Source organism: Coregonus lavaretus (genome assembly GCF_964263955.1).
Source record: "Coregonus lavaretus genome assembly, chromosome: 32".
In the NCBI taxonomy this organism is placed as follows: domain Eukaryota; kingdom Metazoa; phylum Chordata; class Actinopteri; order Salmoniformes; family Salmonidae; genus Coregonus; species Coregonus lavaretus.
In genome coordinates this window covers 14,887,130-14,913,367 of record NC_140019.1, presented here as the reverse complement: position 1 = coordinate 14,913,367, position 26,238 = coordinate 14,887,130, and the positions used below count along the sequence as shown (strand labels likewise).

The 26,238-nt window shown below is 43.8% G+C and overlaps 1 protein-coding gene across 2 annotated transcripts; it reads left to right on the top strand.

The window, feature by feature from the left end:
- The first annotated feature begins 185 nt into the window (after positions 1-185).
- LOC311107911 (GDNF family receptor alpha-1-like) lies at positions 186-22,459 on the top strand. Of its 2 annotated transcripts, none has more exons than XM_084150511.1 (8): positions 186-931; positions 6,472-6,750; positions 15,130-15,207; positions 15,438-15,789; positions 15,882-15,991; positions 16,281-16,415; positions 16,643-16,779; positions 21,144-22,459. In XM_084150511.1, the coding sequence occupies exons 1-8, from the start codon at positions 892-894 to the stop codon at positions 21,339-21,341; spliced, it is 1,329 nt and encodes a 442-aa protein (XP_084006637.1). In that variant the 5' UTR covers positions 186-891; the 3' UTR covers positions 21,342-22,459. The 2 variants fall into 2 exon arrangements, with proteins under 2 accessions (XP_084006637.1, XP_084006638.1); XM_084150512.1 differs by lacking the exon at positions 21,144-22,459 and adding an exon at positions 19,907-20,950.
- The last annotated feature ends 3,779 nt before the right edge of the window (positions 22,460-26,238 follow it).

The following is a 26,238-nucleotide window of genomic DNA, read 5'->3' as shown; positions in this document are numbered from 1 at the left end:
ATCTGGGACCATGCTAGCATAGCCTGTGCTGTAGCCAAAATCTTTCGCAACAGTGAGGGTTTGTTGACATGAAAGTCCATTATGTCGAAAGGGCAATATTTACGTTGACATCCCACCTGATTGGCTTGACATGAGTAAACACCAGGGTATGTCATCAGAGTATAAGGGGCACCTGCATTCAATAATGTATGTTGGAATACGGCACATGAAATACAAACGACCATGAAATCCTATTTAGTTTGAAACTATGGGCAAATTCGAATATGCCCAGCCTACTACAGTAGGGTTACCCCCCTAACTATATGCCCCCCGTCGACCTGTCTGAGCATTTCTTCTTCAGTACGCATCTGTGTCTGTGAAAGCCTTGGCTCAAGCTCTGACTGATATTTAACCCACTGTTGTACAGTGAACTGACGAGCGCGAGGAGGAGGGATCCGTCATCTTCACGGTCTAAGGCAGCATGTAGACGGGCTCCTATCTTGCCACGGCCGAGAGAGAAATGGCGTGAGAAAGTGTCAAAATTCGAGAACATCTATCTTTGGATGCAGAGTAACCTGATGTTTCACAGCTGTAAATAGTTTTGGAGTCTTGGTTCATTGTGTTCAGTCTACAGGGCACGCGCTACACGCTGCGCTCTTCGGCTGTGGTGACAGTTAAGCTTTCTGAGCTGGGTTCTCCGCCAGTGCAATCTAATGAATTAATTGTTATACAGGACTATACACTTGCAACTTGTTCCCAGAACGGTGGCGCGTGACTCCCGGTGGATGTAACGTTGAGTGGAGTGGCGCGGGTCGGTGTGCGGTCGTATAGAGCGGTGGCGGACCAAACGCAAGACGTCCAATTGAATCTCCCTTCCCGTGTCCAGGTGCCTCTGCCCGCCTCATAACGAAGATGTTGCTCCTCGGAATACTGCTCAACATCTTCATACGAGGTAAAATGCAGGAAGGTATCCATTCTGTTACATCAATTTTTGTCGTCAGTCATTCAGGCTATATGCTAGTCTACTCGGACCTTAAAATTAGTTTTTAGCACCTTGGTTTTACAGGCAATCATGACACCTTACTCATCTAATTGAAGCATTTGATTATTTGAATTCGTAATAAGGCTAATTGCCCCCATAACACCAATTCTTTGATTTACCTTTTACATGATGGTTCAAATGCACGTTTTCAGTGAGCCTTGGATGCAGGCATGGCTTCTAATTTTCCACATAGTTCCACAAATATGCTCTATGCAAGGAATGTATTAAGCCTATTCCTTGATCTTCTAGGCTACCTGAACTGCTCTTAATAAACATTTTATGACAACGTTAATATTTGGTAAAAGGAGAGACTTTAGGAACCACTTGGAAACCACTTGAATTTACATTTTGGATTAATGAAAGTACTTAAGACATTCATTCCAGTCTTGGGACAAAGGCTGATGATCTCTACAACCACTCGTTTTTGATATTCTGAAATTGATATTCTGTGAGTTGGTGCCGCCGGATGCATAGGCTACGCGAATAATTTCCCCGCGGGTCGACAGTTTGATTTATTAGTGGTGTTAATGATCGTGTGTTTGGTGTGCTGGTGTAAGCGACAGTCCCAGGGGTCGCATCGTATATAATCAGTAAATTGTCTGTTTCTCCCTCTCTCTCTCTCTCTCCCTCGCCCGAGTGAGCGTGGCTTGCAGGTCTCTTTCGTTAAAACATTTTTTAAAATATAAATTCACCTCACCTCCAAACGCACATCAGAATAAATGGTAAAGTTGTTGTTCAATGAGGAAGCTCACTCAACCGACGCCTGTGTGCAAACAGCGGAATCGTGGTTGACGTCTTATCGGCGCGCAGGTGCGTTTGGCCGCCAGATGTGCGTCCAGGTGTGTTTGAGTAGCCGCGGAGACAGACACGGGGAAGGGGGCGCCACACGGCGGGGTGCGCATTATGTTTTGACAGCCCCCTGGGTCACACACACACAGGTGACAGGTGTCTCCATCAGAGGTGATTTTACTGCACAGCGAGAGGCTGGGGTTGAACAGCAGGGCTTTGGAAAAGGTCAACGAGAGATAAACAGAGAGCTAGCTGTAAACTCCTTTATAATTTCCTCATGGAAAAAGATGACGGCAAGGGAAAGAAAAGAACATGCATGAGAAATGAAAAGGTACACATCAATGTAAAGATTTGACCAGCTACGACCCCCGTAAATTAATCAAATAGCCAAACAGACAGGGACAAAGTGGAGTCGTAATTCAACGGCTCAGACACGAGATGCATGTGGCAGGGACTCCAGACAATCACGGATTATGAAGGGAAAAGCAGCCACGTCGCGGACACCGATGCTTCACTCCTAGACAAATTTAACACATTCTCTGCCCGTTTCGAGTTGCACGGTAGGCCTATAACGAAACTTCGGTAGGCTAGGCTACTCTTTCGATACTATAACATGAAAAATGGTTCGGTACTAGAATTTTTGTTACTTTCGGTAGGCCTACTTCTGTCAAATGTGTCTCATGTCATAGCCTACGGATTGAGATGACGAGTCTGTCTAGTAATTTGTCTGAATGTTCTCAAGGGGGCAGTAGTAAATTAGCCAGTCTACTTGCAGCATGCTGCTGACACAGCGCAAGACAATTTTGAGAAGCAAGCAAGAGAGTTAAAATGCCGACAGCATGGCTTCTTCTAACGAAAACATCATACCTCCAGACCGCAGTTTATTGACAAAACTGGCTCAGAAGCGAACTATGGGAATACTTTGCTTACAGAGCAGATGATGAGGGCCAGGCCACCGAAACAACTATGCAAAGGTGTTACAAAGCAGTGGAAGGGAGGTTTATTTCCAAAATGACAAACTATTTTACATATGACATTTGAATTGTAACGTTATTCTACTAGCAACTACAGTAGGCTATATAAAAAAAAATAATCAGGTGACACTAACATGAACATACACTATATATACAAAAGTATGTGGACAACCCTTCAAATTAGTGGATTCAGCTATTTCAGCCACACCATTGCTGACAGGTGTCTAAAATCGAGCACACAGCCATGCAATCTCCATAGACAAACATTGGCTGTAGAATGGCCTTACTGAAAAGCTCAGGGACTTTCAATGTGGCATCCAACAAGTCAGTTCGTCAAATTGCTGCCCTACTAGAGCTGCCCCGATCAACTGTAAGTAAAATTTGTCTGTCCTCGGTTGCAACACTCACTGCCAAATTCCAAACCTCCTCTGGAAGCAACGTCAGCACAATAACTGTTTGGGTTTCCATGGCCGAGCAGCCGCACACAAGCCTAAGATCACCATGCACAATGCCAAGCATGCCGCCATTGGACTCTGGAGCAGTGGAAACGCGTTTTCTGGAGTGACAAATCCCGCTTCCCCATCTGGCAGTCCGACGGACGAATCTGGGTGCCAGGAGGACAGGAGAATGCTACCTGCCCCAGTGTATAGTGTCAACTGTAAAGTTTGGTGGAGGAGGAATAATGGTCTGGGGCTGTTTTTCATGGTTCGGGCTAGGCCCCTTAGTTCCAGTGAAGGGAAATCATAACGCTACAGCATACAATGACATTCTAGACGATTCTGTGCTTCCAACTTTGTGGCAACAGTTTAGGGAAGGCCCTTTCTTGTTTCAGCATGACAATTCCCCCATGCACAAAGCGAGGTCCATACAGAAATGATTTGTCGAGATCGGTGTGGAAGAACTTGACTGGCCTGCACAGAGGCCTGATCTCAACCCCATCGAACACCTTTAGGTTGAATTAGAAGGCCGACTACGAGCCAGGCCTAATTGCCCAACATCAGTGCCTGACCTCACTAATGCTCTTTTGGCTGAATGGAAGCAAGTCCCCGCGGCAATGTTCCAACATCTAGTGGAAAGCCTTCCCAGAAGAGTGGAGGCTGTTATAGCAGCAAAGTGGGGACCAACTCCATATTAATGCCCATGATTTTGGAATGAGATGTTTGACAAGCAGGTGTCCACATACTTTTGGTCATGTAGTGTATCATTCTTACTATATATTTTTGGTGTATATACACATAGATTGCATTTGGATTACTGATAGTATTATTTGTGTTATTAACTGGATTAATTCTGACATTCTTGATTTCTTCTTTCTAGTTTTTGATTATTTATTATTTGTGTACTTGTTTGACATTTTATTGCACCGTTAGGAGCTGGTAACACAAGCATTTCACTGCACCCGCTATAACATCTGCTAAACTGTGTACGTGACCAATCAACTTTGATTTGATGATAGGGTTGATAGTACATAGGATTTGTTTGGAATACGGATTGTGTGTGCAGATGGGGACAGGGCAAGTCAAGAAGGTGTGTGTGTGTGTGAGCGTCTAGGGGTTGTGTGCGTCCAGGGGGTAGCTAGGGGTCGTATGTGTGTTTTTGTTGATAACTAGGATTTGGAACTCAAACACAAGAGGAACAGATGGTGTGTTGGGCTTTTGCCTCCTTGGCTGGGAGATTCACCCTGTTGTGTGTGTGTGTGTGTGTGTGTGTGTGTGTGTGTGTGTGTGTGTGTGTGTGTCTTCACTGAAACTCTTTCATATGCCCATTCTGCTGTACCCATGGGGACTGCATGACATCAAACCTCACTGCTCCCTCATATGAACTGTGGGATTGCGCTCCACTGCACTGCACCCATAACCACTGATCTTGAGCCAGCTCTCCCAATCCTTGACATATCCCTAACCATTAATGAACAACACATCAGAACTGGCCCAGGATCAGTTACATGTAAAATGGTAACACTTTACTTACAGGTGTAATGCTTTATAACTTGCTGTAAAAATGTGTTTGACCATTTATAATGTCCTATAAACCACATACATACTGGCCCCCTCAGATTCTCCTTTCAAAAGGTGATAAGGTAAATGTGACATCATGTGATAGTGAGGGGTTCGCCTGGTATGTGTATGGCAACGTGTCACTAGTTTAGGGGGAAAGTCTGAGCTTCCTGGTTTTTATGTGACATGGGTAATTTGTCTTCTTCCTTTACCTGTAGTTGGTGCTCTGGTGTTTAAAGTGTCAATCAGCAGTAGAAACAATAACAAAGCGGCCTCCCCGCCCCTGGTTCAGTAAAAAGCTGAAGGCTGGAGAAATGTAATCACTCTCAAAGTTATAGACATAGCTATGGATGCAAGGATTGACCAACCATGATATCAAAATTATAGTGCTAACCATGTTTTAAGGCTATATAGTGTTTGTTGACATTTTCTTTGTTTACAAACTTTGGAGTAAAACAAGCTTATATTTTGGGTTCTGATGGGGTACGACAGCTGAACTAAGCTCATGAGGCATTTATAAGTTCTATTCTTCAAGAATCAACGGGTACATATCATTAATTTATAAGTCCAAAAATGGATGCAGCAAATGCTGATTGCCCCTTTAAGTGTACATACACCCAACTGTACCTTATTTAGTCAATTTGCGTTCTCCCATTGATCTATGTTGTGCCTAGAGTCTCGGGTAGTCTATTTCATGAAACTCAACATATTCGATTAAAATATGCTGCTCTGATGAATATTAAGCTCTTTTTTGCTCTACCACTTCAGCCATCTGGTGCAGGGTTTCCCAAACACAGATGATTCAAATAACCAACTCCGCTGTGTAGTGCTAGGGCAAAAAAAAAAAAACGTGCACCCAGGTGGGGCCCTAGGACCGAGTTTGGGAAACCCTGATCTAGTGTGTGGCGGGGTGTGTGTGTGTGTCATAGACAGATTGCTCTACCCCCTCCTGTGGATGTGTGGTATTGTGTTTTTGTAATAATGATAGACTCCGTGCCCCACAGTCCCCCTCACAGCATGAGTCCGACATAAAAGGCTCCCTCTCAGGGTGTGTGCGTGTGTTTTCAGGGTATGCTGATTGCAGCTCATACTGTGAGTGTGTCCTAGCCAGCAAGGTTCTGATTGGTGTGTGTCGCCAAACGGTGTTTCTCTCTCTCTCGCTCGCTCTCTCTCTCCGATTAGTTTTTAAATGACTGTAATCGGAAAACGTTAGTGTGTCTGTAGGTCTGTGCGTGAACCATTGAATTTTACCAAGGGAGAATTTTGTATTGGTTTACAAATAACAGTCGAGAGCAGCCAAAATATCACGCAGAACATTTCTGGGTAAAATAGAAGGTATTTCCCAAATATGAAACCTCACACTGTAAGCTCTGGCTTTTGATTCACTCAATGAAAATGCCTTCACGTCCATGGAAATGAGATACTGTAGAGAAGGACTCACACATCCAGTATTGGCTTTTAATATTTAATGTCAGTGCATTCAGCCCAAATACAAATCAATGGGTGCACAGAGTGATAGTACTTGTATGGGAGTCATAAGAGATACTAGAATGGACATGCCCTTTCAAAGCAACATTCCGTGGTGGGTTCCCCCTGGCCGCCATATTGAGTGGACCATTTAGAATCATCCCAATACGATGGCTGACTATTCTCCCCCTCCTCTCTGTCTTCTCCGCCCTCATTTCTGAAGGTGTGGTCCCCTCCTTGCCGCCCCTCCCCTTGGGCTTTGTAGATTGTGTGGAGGCAGAGAGGGGGTGTAAGGAAGACACCCAGTGTAAGGAGCTGTACATGACCCTGGAGTACTGTGCATCCGAGGAGGCGGTGGCTCCGGGGGAAAAGGCCGGGATAGAGTGCCTGGAGGCCCTGAGCGCCCTGCACTACCTCCCCCTGTTGGCCTGCAAGTGTCAGCGCGGCGCACGCAGAGAAGAGCACTGCCTCCGCGTCTACTGGAGTATCAGGATCCTGCAGGGTGAGTGTGTGTCCGCACGCGTGTGTATGAGTTTATAACAAAAATTGGTAGGTGTAGTGCTTGTGACAAAGTGTGTATGTTTGATTACTAGCTTATAGAGGGAAGGGGGCAGTGTGGATTTCTAGTACCATTGGTTCTTGACCCACCATTTGGCCAACACTACGTTAGACCCCTGGCCATCCTCTGTGACACATCCCTATAGCCACCGTGTTTTGCCGCATCTGACTATCAGGTTGCGTCCCAAATGGCACCCTATTCCCTACATAATGTGCACGCTATTCTCCATAGGTCCTGGTCAAAAGTAGTGCACTAATATATATATATATATATATATATGGAATTGGGTGCCATTTCGGACTCACCGTCAGTGAGAATTAATGACAGCTAATGGAGCTATCCCCCATGCTCTGTTAGTCACCATGCATACGGTAATTACACAGCACTCTACTCTAACACAGAACAGAGAGTGCTCTCCCTTACTGTGTCATTAAGGAAAACAGTACACAGGGATTTACATGAACAGATTAGTAGATTTAAATACTGAACAAATATATAAACGCAACATGCAACCATTTTAATGATTTTTACTGTGTTACAGTTCATATAAGGAAATCAGTCAATTGAAATAAATAAATTAGGCCCTAATCTACGGATTTCACATGACTGGGCAAGGACGCAGCCAATCAGAAGGAGTTTTTCCCCACAAAAGGGCTTTATTACAGACAAAAATATTCCTCCGTTTCATTTTACACGTGGTCTGAGGTTGTGAGGCCGGTTGGACGTTCTGCCAAATACTCTAAAATGACGTTGGAGGAGGCTTATGGTAGAGAAATTAACATTACATACTCTGGCAACAGCTCTGGTGGACATTGCTACAGTCAGCTTGCCAATTGCACACTCCCTCAAAGCTTGAGACATCTGTGGCATTGTGTTGTGTGACAAAACTGCACATTTTAGAGTGGCCTTTTATTGGCCCCAGCACAAGGTGCACCTGTGTAATGATCATGCTGTTCAATCCGCTTCTTGATATGCCACACCTGTCAGGTGGATGGATTATCTTGGCAAATGAGAAATGCTCACTAACAGGGATGTAAACAAATTTGTGCACAAAATTTGAGAGAAATAAGCTTTTTGTGCATATGGAACATTTCTGGGATCTTTTATTTCAGCTCATGAAACATAGGACCAACACTTTACATGTTGCGTTCATATTTTTGTTCAGTGTAGTTAGGTTGTACTCATACCATGTAATTAGTTCAAATCTGGAGCATGCCTATAATTAGGTAAATGAAAGAAATACACTGCTGAAGTGGCTTGTAAGACCACACTAGAGTAGAGTTGTAAGTCGCTCTGGATAAGAGCGTCTGCTAAATGACTAAAATGTAAATGTAAATGTAGTGTAGCGAGACTAAAGACTAAGTTGTGGGTGGATGCTAACAGCCAATTCAGCGGTTAGCACTTCCCGTTAGAGATTGAGGTGGACAAGACTCCAATTAACATTTTACCATTTATTGTAGCACCAAAACCGTTCTAGCACAGATGGCAAACGCATGAATGAGGACTGGTAAAAGTATGGTTTCTGCAACAGACAGAGACAAGTATTAGTGTTCACAAACATCAATGGAACCTAATTAGCATAAAATAATAAATGATTACATACTGTGAATTTACAAAGTAAACAATAGCATAACATGTTTAATTTCAATTTAATCCTCCAGAAACGACAGAACAAATAATTCAACAAATATTGTGGTTAAACTCAAATATACAAATTGATAAAAACCATTTTTTTTGACAAAATGTTTTTTTTGAAAAAGGTATAATCTTCGTAAATGATATCATCGGTAGGACTGGTGGAGTTATGTCACACATGCAGCTAACAAAAACTTATGGAAATGTCTGCTCTACCCAAAATTACAACCAAATAATTGCAGCATTACCGCAAAAATGGAAGAGGAAAGTGGAAGGGGGAAAAAGTAAGGAACTTGTCTGTCGGCCTTGCATTAAAGAACATAATTGGTTAAAGAAAACTATGATAAATAAAAAAGTATACCAGTTTAATTTAAGTACCAAAGGATTGACAGCCGTCCCATATAGATTGCAAAATAGTTGGAAAGAGATTTTTGACGTACCGATTCCATGGCATAGTGTTTATGAACTGATACGCAAAACGACGCCGGATTCAAAACCTATAATTTTTCAATTTAAATTATTATATACAATTCTTGCTACCAATAGAATGTTATTTATATGGGGGATACAATCTTCCCAGCTCTGCAGATTTTGCTGCGAAGAGACAGAATCATTAGATAATTTGTTTTGGTACTGACCATTTGTAGCTTGTTTTTGGACACAGGTCCAGGAATGGCTAAAGGATTACAATATTTACCTGGAGCTAACCCTGCAGATAGCATTACTGGGTGATCTGAAAAGTCATAGTCAATCGATAAATAATATAATAATACTTTTAGCAAAAATGTTTATTTTCAATGTACAATCTGTAGAAACAATGAGAATAGAAAGGTACAGAACTTTTGTAAAACATCACAGTACAGTTGAAAAATATATGGCAAATAGAAATCCAATATGGATGGTGTTAAGAGATAGATGGGTGGTGTTGAATGGAGTTGAAGGATGGGACTAATAACAACTAACAACAACTAATAACAACAAGATAACTAATAATGTAAGCATACTGTGTCCATAATAAGTACAGTGAGGGAAAAAAGTATTTGATCCCCTGCTGATTTTGTACGTTTGCCCACTGACAAAGACATGATCAGTCTATAATTGTAATGGTAGGTTTATTTGAACATTGAGAGACATTATGCTTTGGGGGTGTTTTTCTGCTAAGGGGACAGGACAACTTCACCGCATCAAAGGGACGATGGACGGGGCCATGTACCGTCAAATCTTGGGTGAGAACCTCCTTCCCTCAGCCAGGGCATTGAAAATTGTTCATGGATGGATATTCCAGCATGACAATGACCCAAAACACACAGCCAAGGCAACAAAGGAGTGGCTCAAGAAGAAGCACATTAAGGTCCTGGAGTGGCCTAGCCAGTCTCCAGACCTTAATCCCATAGAAAATCTGTGGAGGGAGCTGAAGGTTCGAGTTGCCAAATGTCAGCCTCGAAACCTTAATGACTTGGAGAAGATCTGCAAAGAGGAGTGGAAAAAAATCCCTCCTGAGATGTGTACAAACCTGGTGGCCAACTACAAGAAACGTCTGACCTCTGTGATTGCCAACAAGGGTTTTGCCACCAAGTACTAAGTCATGTTTTGCAGAGGGGTCAAATACTTATTTCCCTAATTAAAATGCAAATCAATTTAGAACATTTTTGACATGCGTTTTTCTGGATTTTTTTGTTGTTATTCTGTCTCTCACTGTTCAAATAAACCTACCATTAAAATTATAGACTGATCATTTCTTTGTCAGTGGGCAAACGTACACAATCAGCAGGGGATCAAATACTTTTTTCCCTCACTGTATATAGGTTATAGGTTGAGAGCTTTTGTGAAAGAGCACAGTTAGAAAGATATGTCATATAGAAGCAAACCGGATGGACATTATGAAAATGATCGGAGAGGTTGAGGGTAGAGAAGGTTCAGGAGTAAAAACAAACAAAATATAATTATTGTAAAATTGACTGTGTCCATAAAATGTATATAGTATGTATAAGCTGGAAGTAGAGGCCTAAGCATTGTTGTTCACTAGTTTACTCCAATTAGGGAAGGGGTGGTGGGGTTGGAAAGTAATAAAGGGAAATATATATTTTTTAAAGGATATGTATATGTGTATGTATGTGTATGTATATATGTATGTATGTACAGTTGAAGTCGGAAGTTTACATACACCTTAGCAAAAATACATTTAAACTAAGTTTTTCACAATTCTTGACATTTAATCCTAGTAAAAATTCCCTGTATTAGGTCAGTTAGGATCACCACTTTATTTTAAGAATGTGAAATGTCAGAATAATAGTAGAGAGAATGATTTATTTCAGCTTTTATTTCTTTCATCACATTCCCAATGGGTCAGAAGTTTACATACACTCAATTAGTATTTGGTAGCATTGCCTTTAAATTGTTTCATTTGGGTTAAACGTTTCGGGTAGCCTTCCACAAGCTTTCCACAATAAGTTGGGTGAAATTTGGCCCATTCCTCATGACAGAGCTGGTGTAACTGAGTCAGGTTTGTAGGCCTCCTTGCTCGCACACGCTTTTTCAGTTCTGCCCACACATTTTCTATAGGATTGAGGTCAGGGCTTTGTGATGGCCACTCCGATACCTTGATTTTGTTGTCCTTAAGCCAATTTGCCACAACTTTGGAAGTATGCTTGGGGTCATTGTCCATTTGGAAGACCCATTTGCGACCAAGCTTTAACTTCCTGACTGATGTCTTGAGATGTTGCTTCAATATATCCACATCATTTTCCTTCCTCATGATGCCATCTATTTTGTGAAGTGCACGAATCCCTCCTGCAGCAAAGCACCCCCACAGCATGATGCTGCCACCCCCGTGCTTCACGGTTGGGATGGTGTTGGTTGGGATGATGCAAGCATCCCCCTTTTTCCTCCAAACATAACAATGGTCATTATGGCCAAACAGTTCTATTTTTGTTTCATCAGACCAGAGGACATTGCGCCAAAAAGTACAATCTTTGTCCCCATGTGCAGTTGCAAACCGTAGTCTGGCTTTTTTATGGCAGTTTTGGAGCAGTGGCTTCTTCTTTGCTGAACGGCCTTTCAGGTTATGTCGATATAGGACTTGTTTTACTGTGGATATAGATACTTTTGTACCTGTTTCCTCCAGCATCTTCACAAGGTCCTTTGCTGTTGTTCTGGGATTGATTTGCACTTTTCACACCAAAGTACGTTAATCTCTAGGAGACAGAACGCGTCTCCTTCCTGAGCGGTATGACGGCTGCGTGGTCCCATGGTGTTTATACCTGCGTACTACTGTTTGTACAGATGAACGTGGTACCTTCAGGCGTTTGGAAATTGCTCCAAAGGATCAACAAGACTTGTAGAGCTCTACCATTTTTTTTCTGATGTCTTGGCTGATTTCTTTTGATTTTCCCATGATGTCAAGCAAAGAGGCACTGAGTTTGAAGGTAGGCCTTGAAATACATCCACAGGTACACCTCCAATTGACTCAAATGATGTCAATTAGACTATCAGAAGCTTCTAAAGCCATGACATCATTTTCTGGAATTTTCCAAGCTGTTTAAAGGCACAGTCAATTTAGTGTGTGTAAACTTCTGACCCACTGGAATTGTGATACAGTGAATTATAAGTGAAATAATCTGTCTGTAAACAATTGTTGGAAAAATTACTTGTGTCATGCACAAAGTAGATGTCCTAACCGACTTGCCAAAACTATAGTTTGTTAACAAGACATTTGTGGAGTGGTTGAAAAACTAGTTTTAATGACTTCAACCTAAGTGTATGTAAACTTCCGACTTCAACTGTATACTGTATGTATGTATGTATGTATGTATGTATATATATATTTGCGAGAGAAAAAAAACATATGGGGGATTGGAAGTGATGCAGACAATTACATTGATAGAAGTTACAATCTATCTACAATATTAAAGGTGATCTACCCCATAAAGAAAACAATAAAAAAACAAAAAACAATAGCATAACATGTCAAATGGCACAGGTAATACACTCACTTGGTAATGAACGCATACTGGATGAGAGTCCTCTGATGGCTGCCAAACAAAGACTGTTTTGTGTGCTCGGCAGCCATCTTTATAGGAGGCAATCTTGGCCATCTAGAGTGCTCACTTCGAATAATTCATGAACAGCCGCCCACGCAGTAGTGCAGCTAATGAATTATTCCCATCGGATTTGAGTAATCTGTAGCACTTCCTGGGGCTGTATGGACAGATTACTTGCTCTAAGGCCATGTCCTGGCTGAGCTCTTGTGGCTGACTGTTGCAGCTCGGGGAGGCAGGAGTTGACCACGGTTACTGGTTGGCAGAGAAAGTGACCATCTTGGCCGCCCCGTCCACTCCCGAACTCATGCTCCTTGGGGCATGAACGGCTCTGGCCGCCCCATGAGAAGATCTTTAATGGCTGGAGTAAGGGACTGTTGGCTCCTTTTCTGGGGGCCATGGTTGGGTAGGTAGAGCTGGATACAGGTCAGGTATTAGCGGGGGGTAGATTGCCTGAGCCGAGTCCAGAGCAGTTGAGGTCTGAAAGGTACTGGGAGCTCCTAGGAACTGGGAGTAGGCCGGTTGATCTAGACCTGTAGCCGCTGGACCCTGAGCACCCAGGGACTGGGAGTAGGCCGGTGCTAGACCTGGAAAGAGCTGAGGGCAAACTAGCTGAGCTGCTGGCCTGCATACTGAGCTCAAGGGTTGTGGTAGCAGTCACAGCTGGTCCGCAGTTATATCTCCTTCTGGGGATGACTGGTTGGAGCTGCGTGAATAGGCTTGTACTTGACTTGCAGAGATAGCTGCCCTAGACTTCAGTTGGTCTGCTGCTGCCTTAAGGGAACCTGGAGCAGAGGTTCTCACTTGTTGAGATTGAAGCTTGTCTTCGTCGCTTGGGTTGAGGGGCTCAGCTTCCGTGCTGAGCTCGGAGTCTCTTGGTGGTTTCAGACATTGCAATGAGGCTTGAGACTGGGTGTCTGAATCGAAGGGGTCACCTTGGCTACTGAGTTTGTAAGGTACTTTGTCTTGGAAAGCCAATGGCAGTTCTTGTCCATCCCTTTCTCCCTGGGTAGCATTGTTAGTGCTGTCGGGCTGAGCGGGGGTTTCTGGACTGGGCACATAGATTCGCTTGCCTGCACTAGTGACTAGTTGTGTGCTGTCTGCTGGCCTTTAGCCCTGCTGTGCTATAGGCATGTAGCTGCCTAGGTCCGATATTAAAAAAAATATATTTTCTTACAATTCAAAATCAAAGAGCTAATTGATCCTTGGTATGGCCTTCTTAAAACAATTCCATATTGCTTAGACAGGGCTTAGACTGTAGTGGGTTAACTATAATTACCAAAATCCATTGCGTCAGTTTTTTCTGGCTCAGAGAGGAAAAGTTGAAGCGAGATGTTTCACTCGCCAAAATCAGTCCAAAATAAGCCCAATGTGTTTCTATAGGCATATTTTGGACCTATGCTTGTCGCCTATCTTCCCGCATTTGGGACAATGACTCCCATTGTTAGGGCAGAGACATGAGCATCTCGTCATTATATACAGATCTCTGGATGGATACACTTTTACGCCTGCCACGTTAGGTTAGATACACAGACTGCATGAGAGAGGGATGTACACAACGATGAGAGGGACAGAGACCATTTGTGAAAGTAAACCTTATCTACTTTGAAGAACTAGTCAAATTATTGTCAGACAGCTCTGCAGCATACTTAGGCAGGCTAGCTAAAAGGATGACTAAAGGCAGTACAGCAGGGATCATCAACTAGATTCAGCCGTGGGCTGTTTTTTTTCTAAGTGGATGGTCGGGGGTGCCGGAATATAATCAAGCAATAAGGCCCGAGGGGGTGTGGTATATGGCCAATATACCACAAACCCCTGAGGTGCCGTATTGCTATTATAAACTGGTTACCAACGTAATTAGAACTGTAAAAATAAATGTTTTGTCATATCCGTGGTATATGGTCTGATATACCACGGCTGTCAGCCAATCAGCATTCAGGGCTCAAACCACGCAGTTTATAATTAGAAAAAAATTGTTGACTGCAAGAAGCCCAAACAGATATAATGTTTGACTAAAACATAATAATTTCAAACCTTGCTTACATTTGTATACAATCATGTGTATATTGTGCATGGGAATACTTGGGAGCAGATTTCTTAAAATAAAATAACTTGGCGCTCATTTCCTGGTGTTTTTACAGTCATTTATGTCCAACAATATAAACTAATTGCTCAGAAAACTTGGGGGGCCAAATAAAACCACCGCCAGTTGGGGAACCCTGCAGTACAGTATGGGGAGCACAGCCATCTTTATATGGTCAGGTAATTGGTCACCTGATGGGTCACCTGACCCTCATGAACAGTAAATATACCCATGATGGAATTTAGACTAGGTGTTATTATGATGTTGGTAGCAGGTGTGTGATGTGATGTTTTAATGAAATGTTGGCTGAGTGCTTTGAGTCTCTGTTATGATGTGATGCTTCCCTGTGTGTTTGGTTATGTTGTGATTCTGTCTCCTGTGGTGTTGGGAGATTATGATGCGATTCGGTCTACTGTCATGTTATTTTCAGATTATGTGGTGATCTCTCCTGCATTTGTTATTGTTAGGTTGCGATGTGATATCATGATGTTAGGTTGTAATATGACGTAATCTCCCATGTTATTATGATTAGGTTGTAATGTGATGTTCTCCTCTGTGATCATGAAGGTTATGATGACTTTGAGGAGTCTCCCTATGAGGAATCGCCAGTGGAGACTTCTCGAATGGCCTCCTTAGTGGCAGCAGGTAGCCTACAGCACAATCATTTATTACATTAACACCCTCAGGCACTCCTGATCAAAACACTACTAAACCCTATCACCAATCAATCAACTCATCTCTACAGCCCTCAAGTGACCAGGTGTTCACTTTCTCTCCCCTTTCTCTCTCTCCCTCTCCCCTTCTCTCTCTCTCCGTCCCCATACCTGTCTCTATATCTATCTATCTCTTTCTTTCCCCATCCCCCTCTCTCTCAGCCTCCTCTCTTCTTCTAGATGGACATAACGTATGTCTGAAGGCAGCCCAGGACTGTGGTCTGTATGAGAAATGTGGTTCCCTGAGGTCTGAGTACGTCCTTGCCTGCACCAAGCGTGCCCCAGGCTTGGACCACTGCAACAGGCAGAAGTGCCACCGGGCGCTGCGGCGCTTCCTGGAGCGCGTCCCGGAGGAGTACAGCCTGGGGTTGCTGTTCTGCCCCTGTACTGACAAACTGTGTGGGGAGAGACGCAGGAAGACCATCGTCCCCTCCTGTTCCTACCAGGAGAGAGACATGATACAGCCCAACTGTCTGCATCTGCAGAGCTTCTGCAGGAGGGACGAACTCTGCAGGTCAGACACACAATATGTACACACACAAAACACACACACACCTTTTTGCTCTTAGAAGCACTCTCATTCGTGTGTGTGTGTCTGTGTCTCAGGTCCAGACTGGCTGATTTCCAGCATAACTGCCAGCCCTCCGGCCATTCCACTTCCGTCTGTATCAGAGAGAGTGGAGCTGTGTGCCTCAAATCCTACGCCGGACTCATCGGTAAGAGAGAGAGTGAGAGAGGGAGGGGAGAGGAGGGGTGAAATAGCCTTAAATGCAGAAGTCAGTCTGGTTTCACAAGGCTTGAGGAGAAAGGGGGATGCAGCGAAATATGAACGATGGAGAGGGGTGAGATGAGGGAGGAGAGAGACAGAGAGAATAAAGAGAATAGAGAGTGATTAAGATGACAGAGAGGATGTTAGCGGGTCGTGTCAGGGGTGTGTCAGTGTGCCAGCCTTAGGATCTTAAACAGTAGGAGTTGATTTTGGTAACCTTTGACCCCTTCCTCCAGGCACCATCATGACCCCCAACTACGTTAGCAACAGCACTGTGGACGTGGCCCTGTGGTGCAACTGCAAGGGCAGTGGCAACCAATGGCAGGACTGCTTGAGGATCCAGCACATGTTCACCAACAACGCATGTCTGGGTTAGTCTGTTCGTCACCCATATGAGTACATATGTCAATCAATCAACTGTCAGACCAATCAATCAATGCACTTTACATAAGGCAAGCAATCAATTTACTACTTGACACTTAAATCCATCAATCTGTCAAATAGTTAAACACTCAGACACACACTCGCTCTCATGCACGGATGTGAACACACACACACACATTATGTAATGTAATGTGTCTATCTGTCTGTCTCACAGAGAACTCCATCAGTACCATGGGTAGCTCCCCCCCTCGGCCAGTGGAGAGCACTTATCCCCCGCCCTCTCGCCCCTCCCACCTGGACCAGCAGAATGAGCTCAGCAACAACGCCCAGGATAAGTTCAGCAACAACGCTGTGAGTACTACTACTCAACATTACCCAATACTACCTAACATTTCTCAACATTACCCAATACTACCTAACATTACTCAATACTACTTAAAATTACACAATACTATCTAACATTACTCAATACTACCTAACATTACTCAATACTACCTATCATTACTCAACATTATCCAATACTACCTAACATTACTCAATACTACCTAACATTACTCAACATTATCCAAAACGACTTAACATTACTCAATACTACCTAACATTATGCAATACTACTTAAAATTACCCAATACTATCTAACATTACTCAATACTACTTAAAATTACCCAATACTATCTAACATTACTCAATACTACCTAACATTACTCAATACTACCTAACATGACCAAATAATACCTAACATTACTCAACATGACTAAGGACTACCTAACATTACTGAACACTATTCAACATTACTCAGCACTATGCAACGTTGTTAGTTTTGAACGACTCACCGCTCACATGCAACCAAATATTTTCCTGTTCGACCTGGGTTTTTATTTTGGGAGCACCAGTGCAACTAAACATATATATATATATATATATATATATATATATATATATATATATATATATATATATATATATACAGTGCATTCGGAAAGTATTCAGACCCCTTCACTTTTTCAACATTTTATTACGTTACAGCCTTATTGGATTAAATACTTTTATTCCTCATTAATCTTCACACAATACCCCGTAATGCAAAGCGAAAACAGGTTTTTCGAAATTTTAGTAAATGTATTAAAAATAAAAAACAGAAATACCTTATTTACATAAGTATTCAGACCCTTTGCTATGAGACTTGAAATTGAGCTCAGGTGCGTCCTGTTTAGATTGATCATCCTTGAGATGTTTCTACAACTTGATTTGAGTCCACCTGTGGTAAATTCAATTGATTAGACATGATTTGGAAAGGCACACACCTGTCTATATAAGGTCCCACAATTGACAGTGCATGTCAGAGCAAAAGCCAAGGTCGAAGGAATTGTCCGTAGAGCTCCAAGATAGGATTGTGTCAAGGCACAGATCTGGGGAAGGGCACCAAAAAATGTCTGCAGCATTGAAGGTCCCCAAGAACACAGTGGCCTCCATCATTCTTAAATGGAAGAAGTTTGAACCACCAAGACTCTTTCTAGAGCTGGCCGCCCGGCCAAACTGGGCAATCGGGGGAGAAGGGCCTTTGTCAGGGAGGTGACCAAGAATCCGATGGTCACTCTGACAGAGCTCCAGAGCTCCTCTGTGGAGATGGGAGAACCTTTCAGAAGAGCAACCATCTCTGCAGCACTCCACCAATCAGGCCTTTATGGTAGAGTGGCCAGACAGAAGCCACTCCTCAGTAAAAGGAACATGACAGCCCACTTGGAGTTTGCCAAAAGGCACCTAAAGGATTCTCAGACCATGAGAAACAAGATTCTCTGGTCTGATGAAACCAAGATTGAACTCTTTGGCCTGAATGCCAAGCCTCATGTCTGAAGGAAACCTGGCACCATCCCTACGGTGAAGCATGGTGGTTAGCAGCATCATGCTGTGGGGATGTTTTTCAGCGGCAGGGACTGGGAGACTAGTCAGGATCGAGGGAAAGATGAACGGAGAAAAGTAAAGAGAGATCCTTGATGAAAACCTGCTCCAGAGCACTCAGGACCTCACACTGGGGCGAAGGTTCACCTTCCAACAGGACAACAACCCTAAGCACACAGCCAAGACAACGCAGGAGTGGCTTCAGGACAAGTCTCTGAATGTCCTTGAGTGGCCCGGCCAGAGCCCGGACTTGAACCCGATTTAACATCTCTGGAGAGACATGAAAATAGCTGTGCAGCGACGCTCCCCATCCAACCTGACAGAGCTTGAGAGGATCTGCAGAGCCCGTCAGGTCTCTGGTAATCGGGTTTGTGTAGATCCGTGAAGCCCTCTAGCACACAGTTCCTCCATGCTGTTTAGTATCTCATTATGTTGTCAATTCACTGAACAGATTCTTCCAAAACAAGAACGATGGTCCTTTCCACGTTGCTTCTAAATACAAATCAACATGTTTTCTCTATTATACTATTAGTTTGTGTATCTTGCTCTCTGAAAAACACAAGTTAGTTAGTCTAAGGAAGCTGGCATGTGCCTAAAATAATGCAAATCGCTAAAGCAAATCACTAACTAGCTAGCTGTCTAACTAAATGCCATTTAGCTAAATGCACTAGCTAAGGCAAAGCAAACGTTAACTTTAATACAGGTTGTTACCAGTGGTGGTGTAGGTCAGCATGTTGTTTGTGCAACGGCATGTTCTAAATCAGATAAGCCTACATTTAGACAAACATTTTATAATAGGCTAACATCAATTCAAATGTGATTAGGGTCCCCTGGGAAACACTGACCAACACTTCGGTTCCTACCCTGTCATAACCTGGCTTTTTCATTTGTTGTCATGCCAAACAACGCCAACCATTAGAATTATAATAATCATTCTATTTCTAGGATTCCAACCATTCCCCCAAGTGTTTTGATCTACACTGAGTGTACAAAACCTTAGGAACACCTTCATAATATTGAGTTGCACCCCCCTTGCCCTCAGAACAGCCTCAATTTGTCGGGGCATGGACTGCAAGGTGTCGAAAGCATTCCACAGGGATACTGGCTCATGTTGACTCCAAAGCTTACCACAGTTGTGTCATGTTGGCTGGATGTCCTTTGGGTGGTGGACCATTCGTGATACACATGGGAAACTGTTGAGCATGAAAAACTCAGCAGCATTGCAGTTCTTGACACACTCAAGCCGATGCGCCTGGCATCTACTACCATACCCCGTTCAAAGGCACTTCAATCTTTTGTCTTGCCCATTTACCCTCCGAATGGCACACATACACAGTCCATGTCTCAATTGTCTCAAGGCTTAAAAATCCTTCTTTAACCTGTCTCCTCCCCTTCATCTACACTGATTTAAGTGGATTTAACAGGTGACATCAATAAGGGATCATAGCTTTCACGTGGATTCACCTGGTCAGTCTATGTCATGGAAAGAGCAGGTGTTCTTAATGTTTTGTACACTCAGTGTATATGCCAAGTCCAATTTGAAAAATCGTAATTCGATTTTTTTGCCCTTATCGTGCAGCCCTACTAACAACCTGGTAACTTTACCAGTATATGCAAACATTTGGTGGCACATAAAGAAAGGAAAATGGATATCTTCTTCAGGAGATGTGCTTCAAAGTAAGTAGTATTCATATAGGCCCAATGGAGGTATCTATTTTTCTGGTGCTACCAGTGATTTGTATTTATTTAGAGCCCTGTCCACAGGCTGCTGGAATGACCATTGACCACAGGAGTGACTGCTTTTGTCTGACCGCTAAATCCTGTTCGGTCCATTGATCAGAATGACAGTGAAGCGCTTTATGTCTCCTCTGCTTCCTGCATTCTCAACACAGCCAGAATTGATCTCTGCCGCCAGCTAGACCAGGGGGATTCCAATACCCTCTCTCTCTCTCTCTCTCTCTCTCTCTCTCTCTCTCTCTCTCTCTCTCTCTCTCTCTCTCACTCTCTCATTGGCTGTCTCCCTTTCTCACTATCTCTGTCTTTAATTCTGTCTTTCCCACTACAACTCTGTTCCACTTGCTCTCTCTCTCTCTCCCTCACTCTCTACATCTCTCTATTCCTCTTTCTCCCCTCTCTCTTCCTCACTCTCTCTCATAATTTTCTCTCTCTTTCTCTCTCTCTCTCTCTCTGAGAGGATTAGATGAAGGTGTTTGCAAGAGGCAGTGCATCAATCAGACTTCATCAGTATTAATTTGTGCATGGCCATCTGTCTATCCCTCCCTCACTCCCTCTCTCTCTCCCCTCTCTCTCTCCCCTCTTCTCTCTCTTTCCCTCCTCTCAGTGTTCCACATTGTAATCCCTCGCTCCATTCTCTCTCTCTCTCTCTCTCCTCTCTCTCTCCCCTCTTCTCTCTCTTTCCCTCCTCTCCGTGTTCCACATTGAATCCCTCGCTCCATTCTCTCTCTCTCTCTCTCTCTCTCTCTCTCTCTCTCTCTCTCTCTCTCTCTCTCTCTCTCTCTCCTCTTCTCTCTCTTTCCCTCCTCTCAGTGTTCCACATTGTAATCCCTTGCTCCATTCTCTCTTTCTCTCTCTCTCTCTCTCTCTCTCTCCCCTCTCTCTCTCTCTCTCTCCCCTCTCTCTCTCTCTCTCTCCCCCCTCTTCTCTCTCTTTCCCTCCTCTCCGTGTTCCACATTGTAATCCCTCCTTCCATCCTCTCTTCTCCTCACTCAAACCTCATGTCATTCTCTCTTCTACTCTTCACATCCCTCATTTCTTTCTCTCTTCCTCTCTTCTAACAATATATCTCTCTGTCTCAGGTGGAGCAGAGTGAGGAAGAGGAGGATGTGGAGGAGGAGGGGGGTCAGTTTGACGTGATCCCTCTCTATGCTGAGAAGGCCACGGTGTCCAACCTGGGTTCTGGGGGTGGGGGGGTGTCGCCCCGTCTTTCCCTCGGCCCCCCTCACTCCCTGCTACTGCTCCTTCTGCTACTGTCTGCCTCTCTGAGCTGGGGGTAAGGAGGGGGGGCACCCCTTCACACGGACAAGAGCCCCCACACAGACACAGACACTCAAAGAAAGGCACAGAGAGAGAGAGAGAGAGAGAGAGAGAGAGAGAGAGAGAGCGAGAGAGAGAGAGAGAGAGAGAAGAAAAGAGAAAGGACCTCGTGTTTATTTCTTCTCTCTTCCTTTTGAGACAGTCTTGTACAGTCTGTTTTCTTTGTCTTGCTTCACCTCCCACTGTCAGGTGATGGTTTTGTCCAATGGAGACGTATGACAGACCGGGATGAACCAACTCCAAAGTGACAGAGGGGGGTTAAACTGAGTGACTCTTTTGGTGAAAACATGTGACAGGTTACTATGGGTTCGATGGCACTTCAGTATATCCAAGCTTTACTCTGTCCATTCATACCTCTATCTCCAGTGATGGAGAAGTGCTTACAGTAAGTCATGATGACATAGTCAGTGGTATGAAGGAATTAATGTACACATGTAGCTTGACAGAGTGTGTGTGTTCTGTTCTGTGCCAGTGTGTGTGTGTTACGCAAAGAGTAGAGCGTTTTTCATATCATCTCGTCTCCCACCTCATACTCACCCCCGTCAGCAGTCACACACACACACACACACTGGCAGCAGCCCGTGCAGGCGAACATTAGATCCAGCAGATGCAAGTGCTTCTAATTTATTAGTCTATCTGTGTCCTGTCTACTTTCCTATGACTCAGCACAGGCTGGGAGAATAACCAGCGGCATAAATACAAATAAAACAGTAATAATAATAAAAAAAGACGTTCCAGAAACAATATGAGTAATAAAGCAAGTACAAAAAATCGAATATGTTTTCAACAGGTGCAGACGCCCGTCTGGGGTTGACACTCGCAGGCAGAAGGAGAGAGAAATAAGATGAGGGATAAAGAGAGAGTTTATCATGTGTGGTCTATTTCCACTTTTTATTTGTTTTAGTTTGAGGGGAGATAATATGGCACGGCATGAACTCTTTATCTTATGGTGGGCTCTTGGGGAGGGAGAGAAAGAGTAAACCAGAGAAAGAGAGAGAGACCCTTGAGCGCAAACATACCATAGAGAATTGCTGGCCCTCTATTTCCTCTGTCTTATAAATCTTTTGCTGACACTGTTTCTTTTTTGTTTGTCTCTTGTTCTTTCCTATTTCTGGGGGGGGGGGGGGGGGGGGGGGAGAAGGAATGGGGAGGGGCTGGATTGGTGGTAGTCTGCAGTATGTGTCTTGCATCACTCTCTCCCACCTATAAGCTTACACACACCAACTGTCCAACGCCACAACAACGCCGAACAACAGACCGTTACACAAAGTGTCTGTCAATCAGTCATTCTTTCCGAAAGAAAAGTGGAACATGCTTACCTGAAGATGTATCCTTCCATTCCATAGAACTCGAGCATCATAATGCCAAGGTCAGCTAGTCGCTCGCAGATCTCGTGCTGGGGTTAATTGATAGCAGTGAGGAAAGTAGGCTGGAGATTGATGCGCCTGTCAGGCCTGTGTGGGGCCTATACAAGGCCTGTTGTTATTTTTTAATTGTTGTCATGGCCGTTTGTCATCTGCTGACACCTCTCCACTGCCAACAGACAGACTGAGAGAGAGAGAAGGGGGAGGAGGAGAGGATACCAATCATTTACATCAATATCTCTGAAATAAATAAGCCGAGAAGCCATGCGTTAAATCAACTGGCATAGAGTAGGGTAGGGGAATGGGAGGGATTATTTTACTGTTCTTGTTCGCTCATATTACAGCTCTATCATAAACACACACACTGTCATACATTAGTTCAGTGGTGTCTGATTCCCCTGGACTTTAGCATTTTAATCTATCATTGGCCTGACACAGGGATGTTGGCAGCACCATGGCTTAGTTATACTGTCCACTGTGGAGAGACTCAGCCAGAGAGAGATACAAAACTAACCGAAAGGCACACAAGGAACTACAATGACACACACTACACACACTCTGTAAGAAACATGTCCAGGGAGAGTAGAAGGGAGGAAAGCAAAGCGGGAGAAAAAGAGAGGAAGAGAGAGTGAGGACTGATATGGCCTGCGGGTTTATAGCAGTATTAATGCTGTAGCTTGCCCTTACTGATCTATTTCACACTCTGTAGGTCCTAAAGCATCAGCACTCTGCTGTAGCACAGACTCAGCCACAGCTCCGCTGCTACAGCCAGACACACAATGGAGGAGGACGGAGCAGCTTTCATTTATTAGTTTAAACAAATACACAAAAAACTAAAGCAGAAAGGCACCATTTGAAGCCAACCCCTTCCTAAACGGCTCCTTTAGCCCCACACCTGTAACACACACATTCATTGGTTGTATTCATTCATACACTCAATGGATGTTTCTGTGTGGTGTGTTTTTGTGTGTGAACATCCAGCTGTGCTATGCTGTCTACCTGCCTGCCCTGCTTTCACATTCATAATCACCTTTCATCTTTAATAATCACCCATCTTTAATTTATAAAACTGCTGTACTACATACTCATTAAAATGTCTATGCCAGATGTGTACGTCGTTATTTATGCATACGTAATTACCACAAACAATGTCATGTTGTATTGACTGTATATCGGCCATCAGGATGACTTAGTGTGTGTGTTCGTGTGTAGACTATTATCAGATCAGAGGATGTTCAAGGGTTACAATGTTTTCCTGCTGCACCTGTACTTAGCTCTGTCTGTCAGTCACTCTGTGTAACCATGGTGATGCTGTGTCTCTGCCTCTGTTCGCTGTAGCACCAAATCATGTTAAATGGTGCTGAATAATGCTAAGATGTTCGTGCTTTTCTATCCCAGCACCGCCGGAGGTGAAGCAGCCATTTTGAGCATTTTTCCCCCAGGTGGGCCGTGCCTCCTGCAGGTAGCCGGCTGAATAGGCTGATGGGTATTCAGGATGGGAGAGGACACGCTGGGACTGCAAATGACACGCACATTCATGAGCAAGCAGAACTGAACTGCCTGACTTCTCTGCACAGCAACAATATGATGATGAAACCCTTTCTTCTTTCTTGCTCACTCTCCTGAACGCTGAGTGGACCGATCTTCTCTCTTTCGTCAGGCTTGAGACATCCCCCCACTATCTTCCATGTGTTGCTCAGACAGTGGACAGTCACAGGAAGGACCATTCAGGATCACAGAACTGCTCTGCTGGTGTTCAAGAATGCAAAACAAAACATGATGACAAAACACTGATGCCATGAACATTCTGTTCACCCGCTTCCCTTTAAGCATGTCTGTGTACCACAGGAGAGGGCCAGCTTTGCCCTCCTACCCCCCAGAACTCGTTCTGTTCTGACCCCTCCTCTACACACCCCGCCCAGTGTTCTCTTGATCAGGTAGTGTTCTGTGCTTTCCTCTATCTGCTAATCAGAGAGACAGCCACCACCACTGTGTACATCGGTGAACATAATAAATGAATGATCTTACATTTACTTACTTTCCCTTCTGGTTTTAGTGTACAGTTGACCTTAAATGAAATGGCTTGGAACTGTTGTGAATGTGCTGACTAGACCATGTACATGAGCAAGTAAAGAAAAAGCATTTGAACTGGTATATATATTTGAATGGCACAGATAATGCACTTAGCCAATGTACTTTTATCAATAGTCGACTACATTTAATGAACACATTAAGACGGCCTATAGATTACCTTCACATGCACCAATTCTCTGTCCCAGTTGTAACATGGCGATATTGTGTTGAAGCAGTGACAATGATGATGATCATTGAAACACTACATCAGGTTTAATGGCCATTGTCAGTGTGTGGTTAATGAAATCATTGTGATGTATTTCTGCTTTGTCTGAATTCTCCTGAAGACTACATTCTCCAGTGGCTTATTAGATAATTAAAGAGTGACCAGCGACTACCAAACACTGTGGTCACACACACACACACACACACACACACACACACACACACACACACACACACTGACACACACACACACTAACACATGACACACACACAAACACACACTGTCTGTGAATCAGAGGAGCACCAATCACAGACCTATTAAATAATCAGACAGGTTTCTCTCCCATTGTGTCCAATCAGAGCAAATAGGTCTCCTGCTGGTGTGTCGTGTCTTGTTCCCTATTTTTCTAGGGTCTCTCTCTCACTCTCTTCCTATCTCTACCTTAACCTCCATCTCCCTGTGGAACCCAACAAACTTTTCCTCCTGAGTCTGTTCAGACAGATGAGTGTTCAGACAGAGAGAGATGGAAGAGCAGGAGACCCAGTAAAGCTTTTAATCTGTAAATGGAGAGAGAGGTATCCAGTAATGGTCATTTAAGCAGTAAGTCCTCCTCGGTCTGCCTCGTTCGTGCTTCCTAATGGTCCTTAAACATTTATGACCCTGATGATAACAAAGGAAGACTGCAGCCTAATCAGATCAATGCTGGTTAAAAACCCTACTCTGAACTGCACCGGCATCAGCCATTGGTGGGGGGAAGAAAACACAACTCATATCTGGCTCCATATCAGCTTTTAAAGCAAGCGTCTGTCCTCCTTATATAGGCAATAAATAAACTGCATTGTGACACTGACTGTCTGTAGGAATCCAACACACACCGTTTCTTCCTTGCTCACTTACTTTGCAGTGTAGTCCACTCTCTCTCTCTCTCTCTAGTTCTCTCCCTCCCTCTCTCTCTCTCTAGCTCTCTCTGTTTCTCTCCATCGGTTTGAAATGGAGAGATATGTACTCTCTGAATAGTTGAGACTGCAGTCAGAGATTGGGGTGGCTCTGAATAGCCGGGCAGATAAAGATGGATTTCATTCAGAAATGGATGGAGAAACTGCGTCTATCTCTGGGTGGTACAGAACGACTCATTCTACTCCGTCTAAATGGCTTCTATTGGGAGTGATGAGATTCAGCCTCCACTCCCCACAG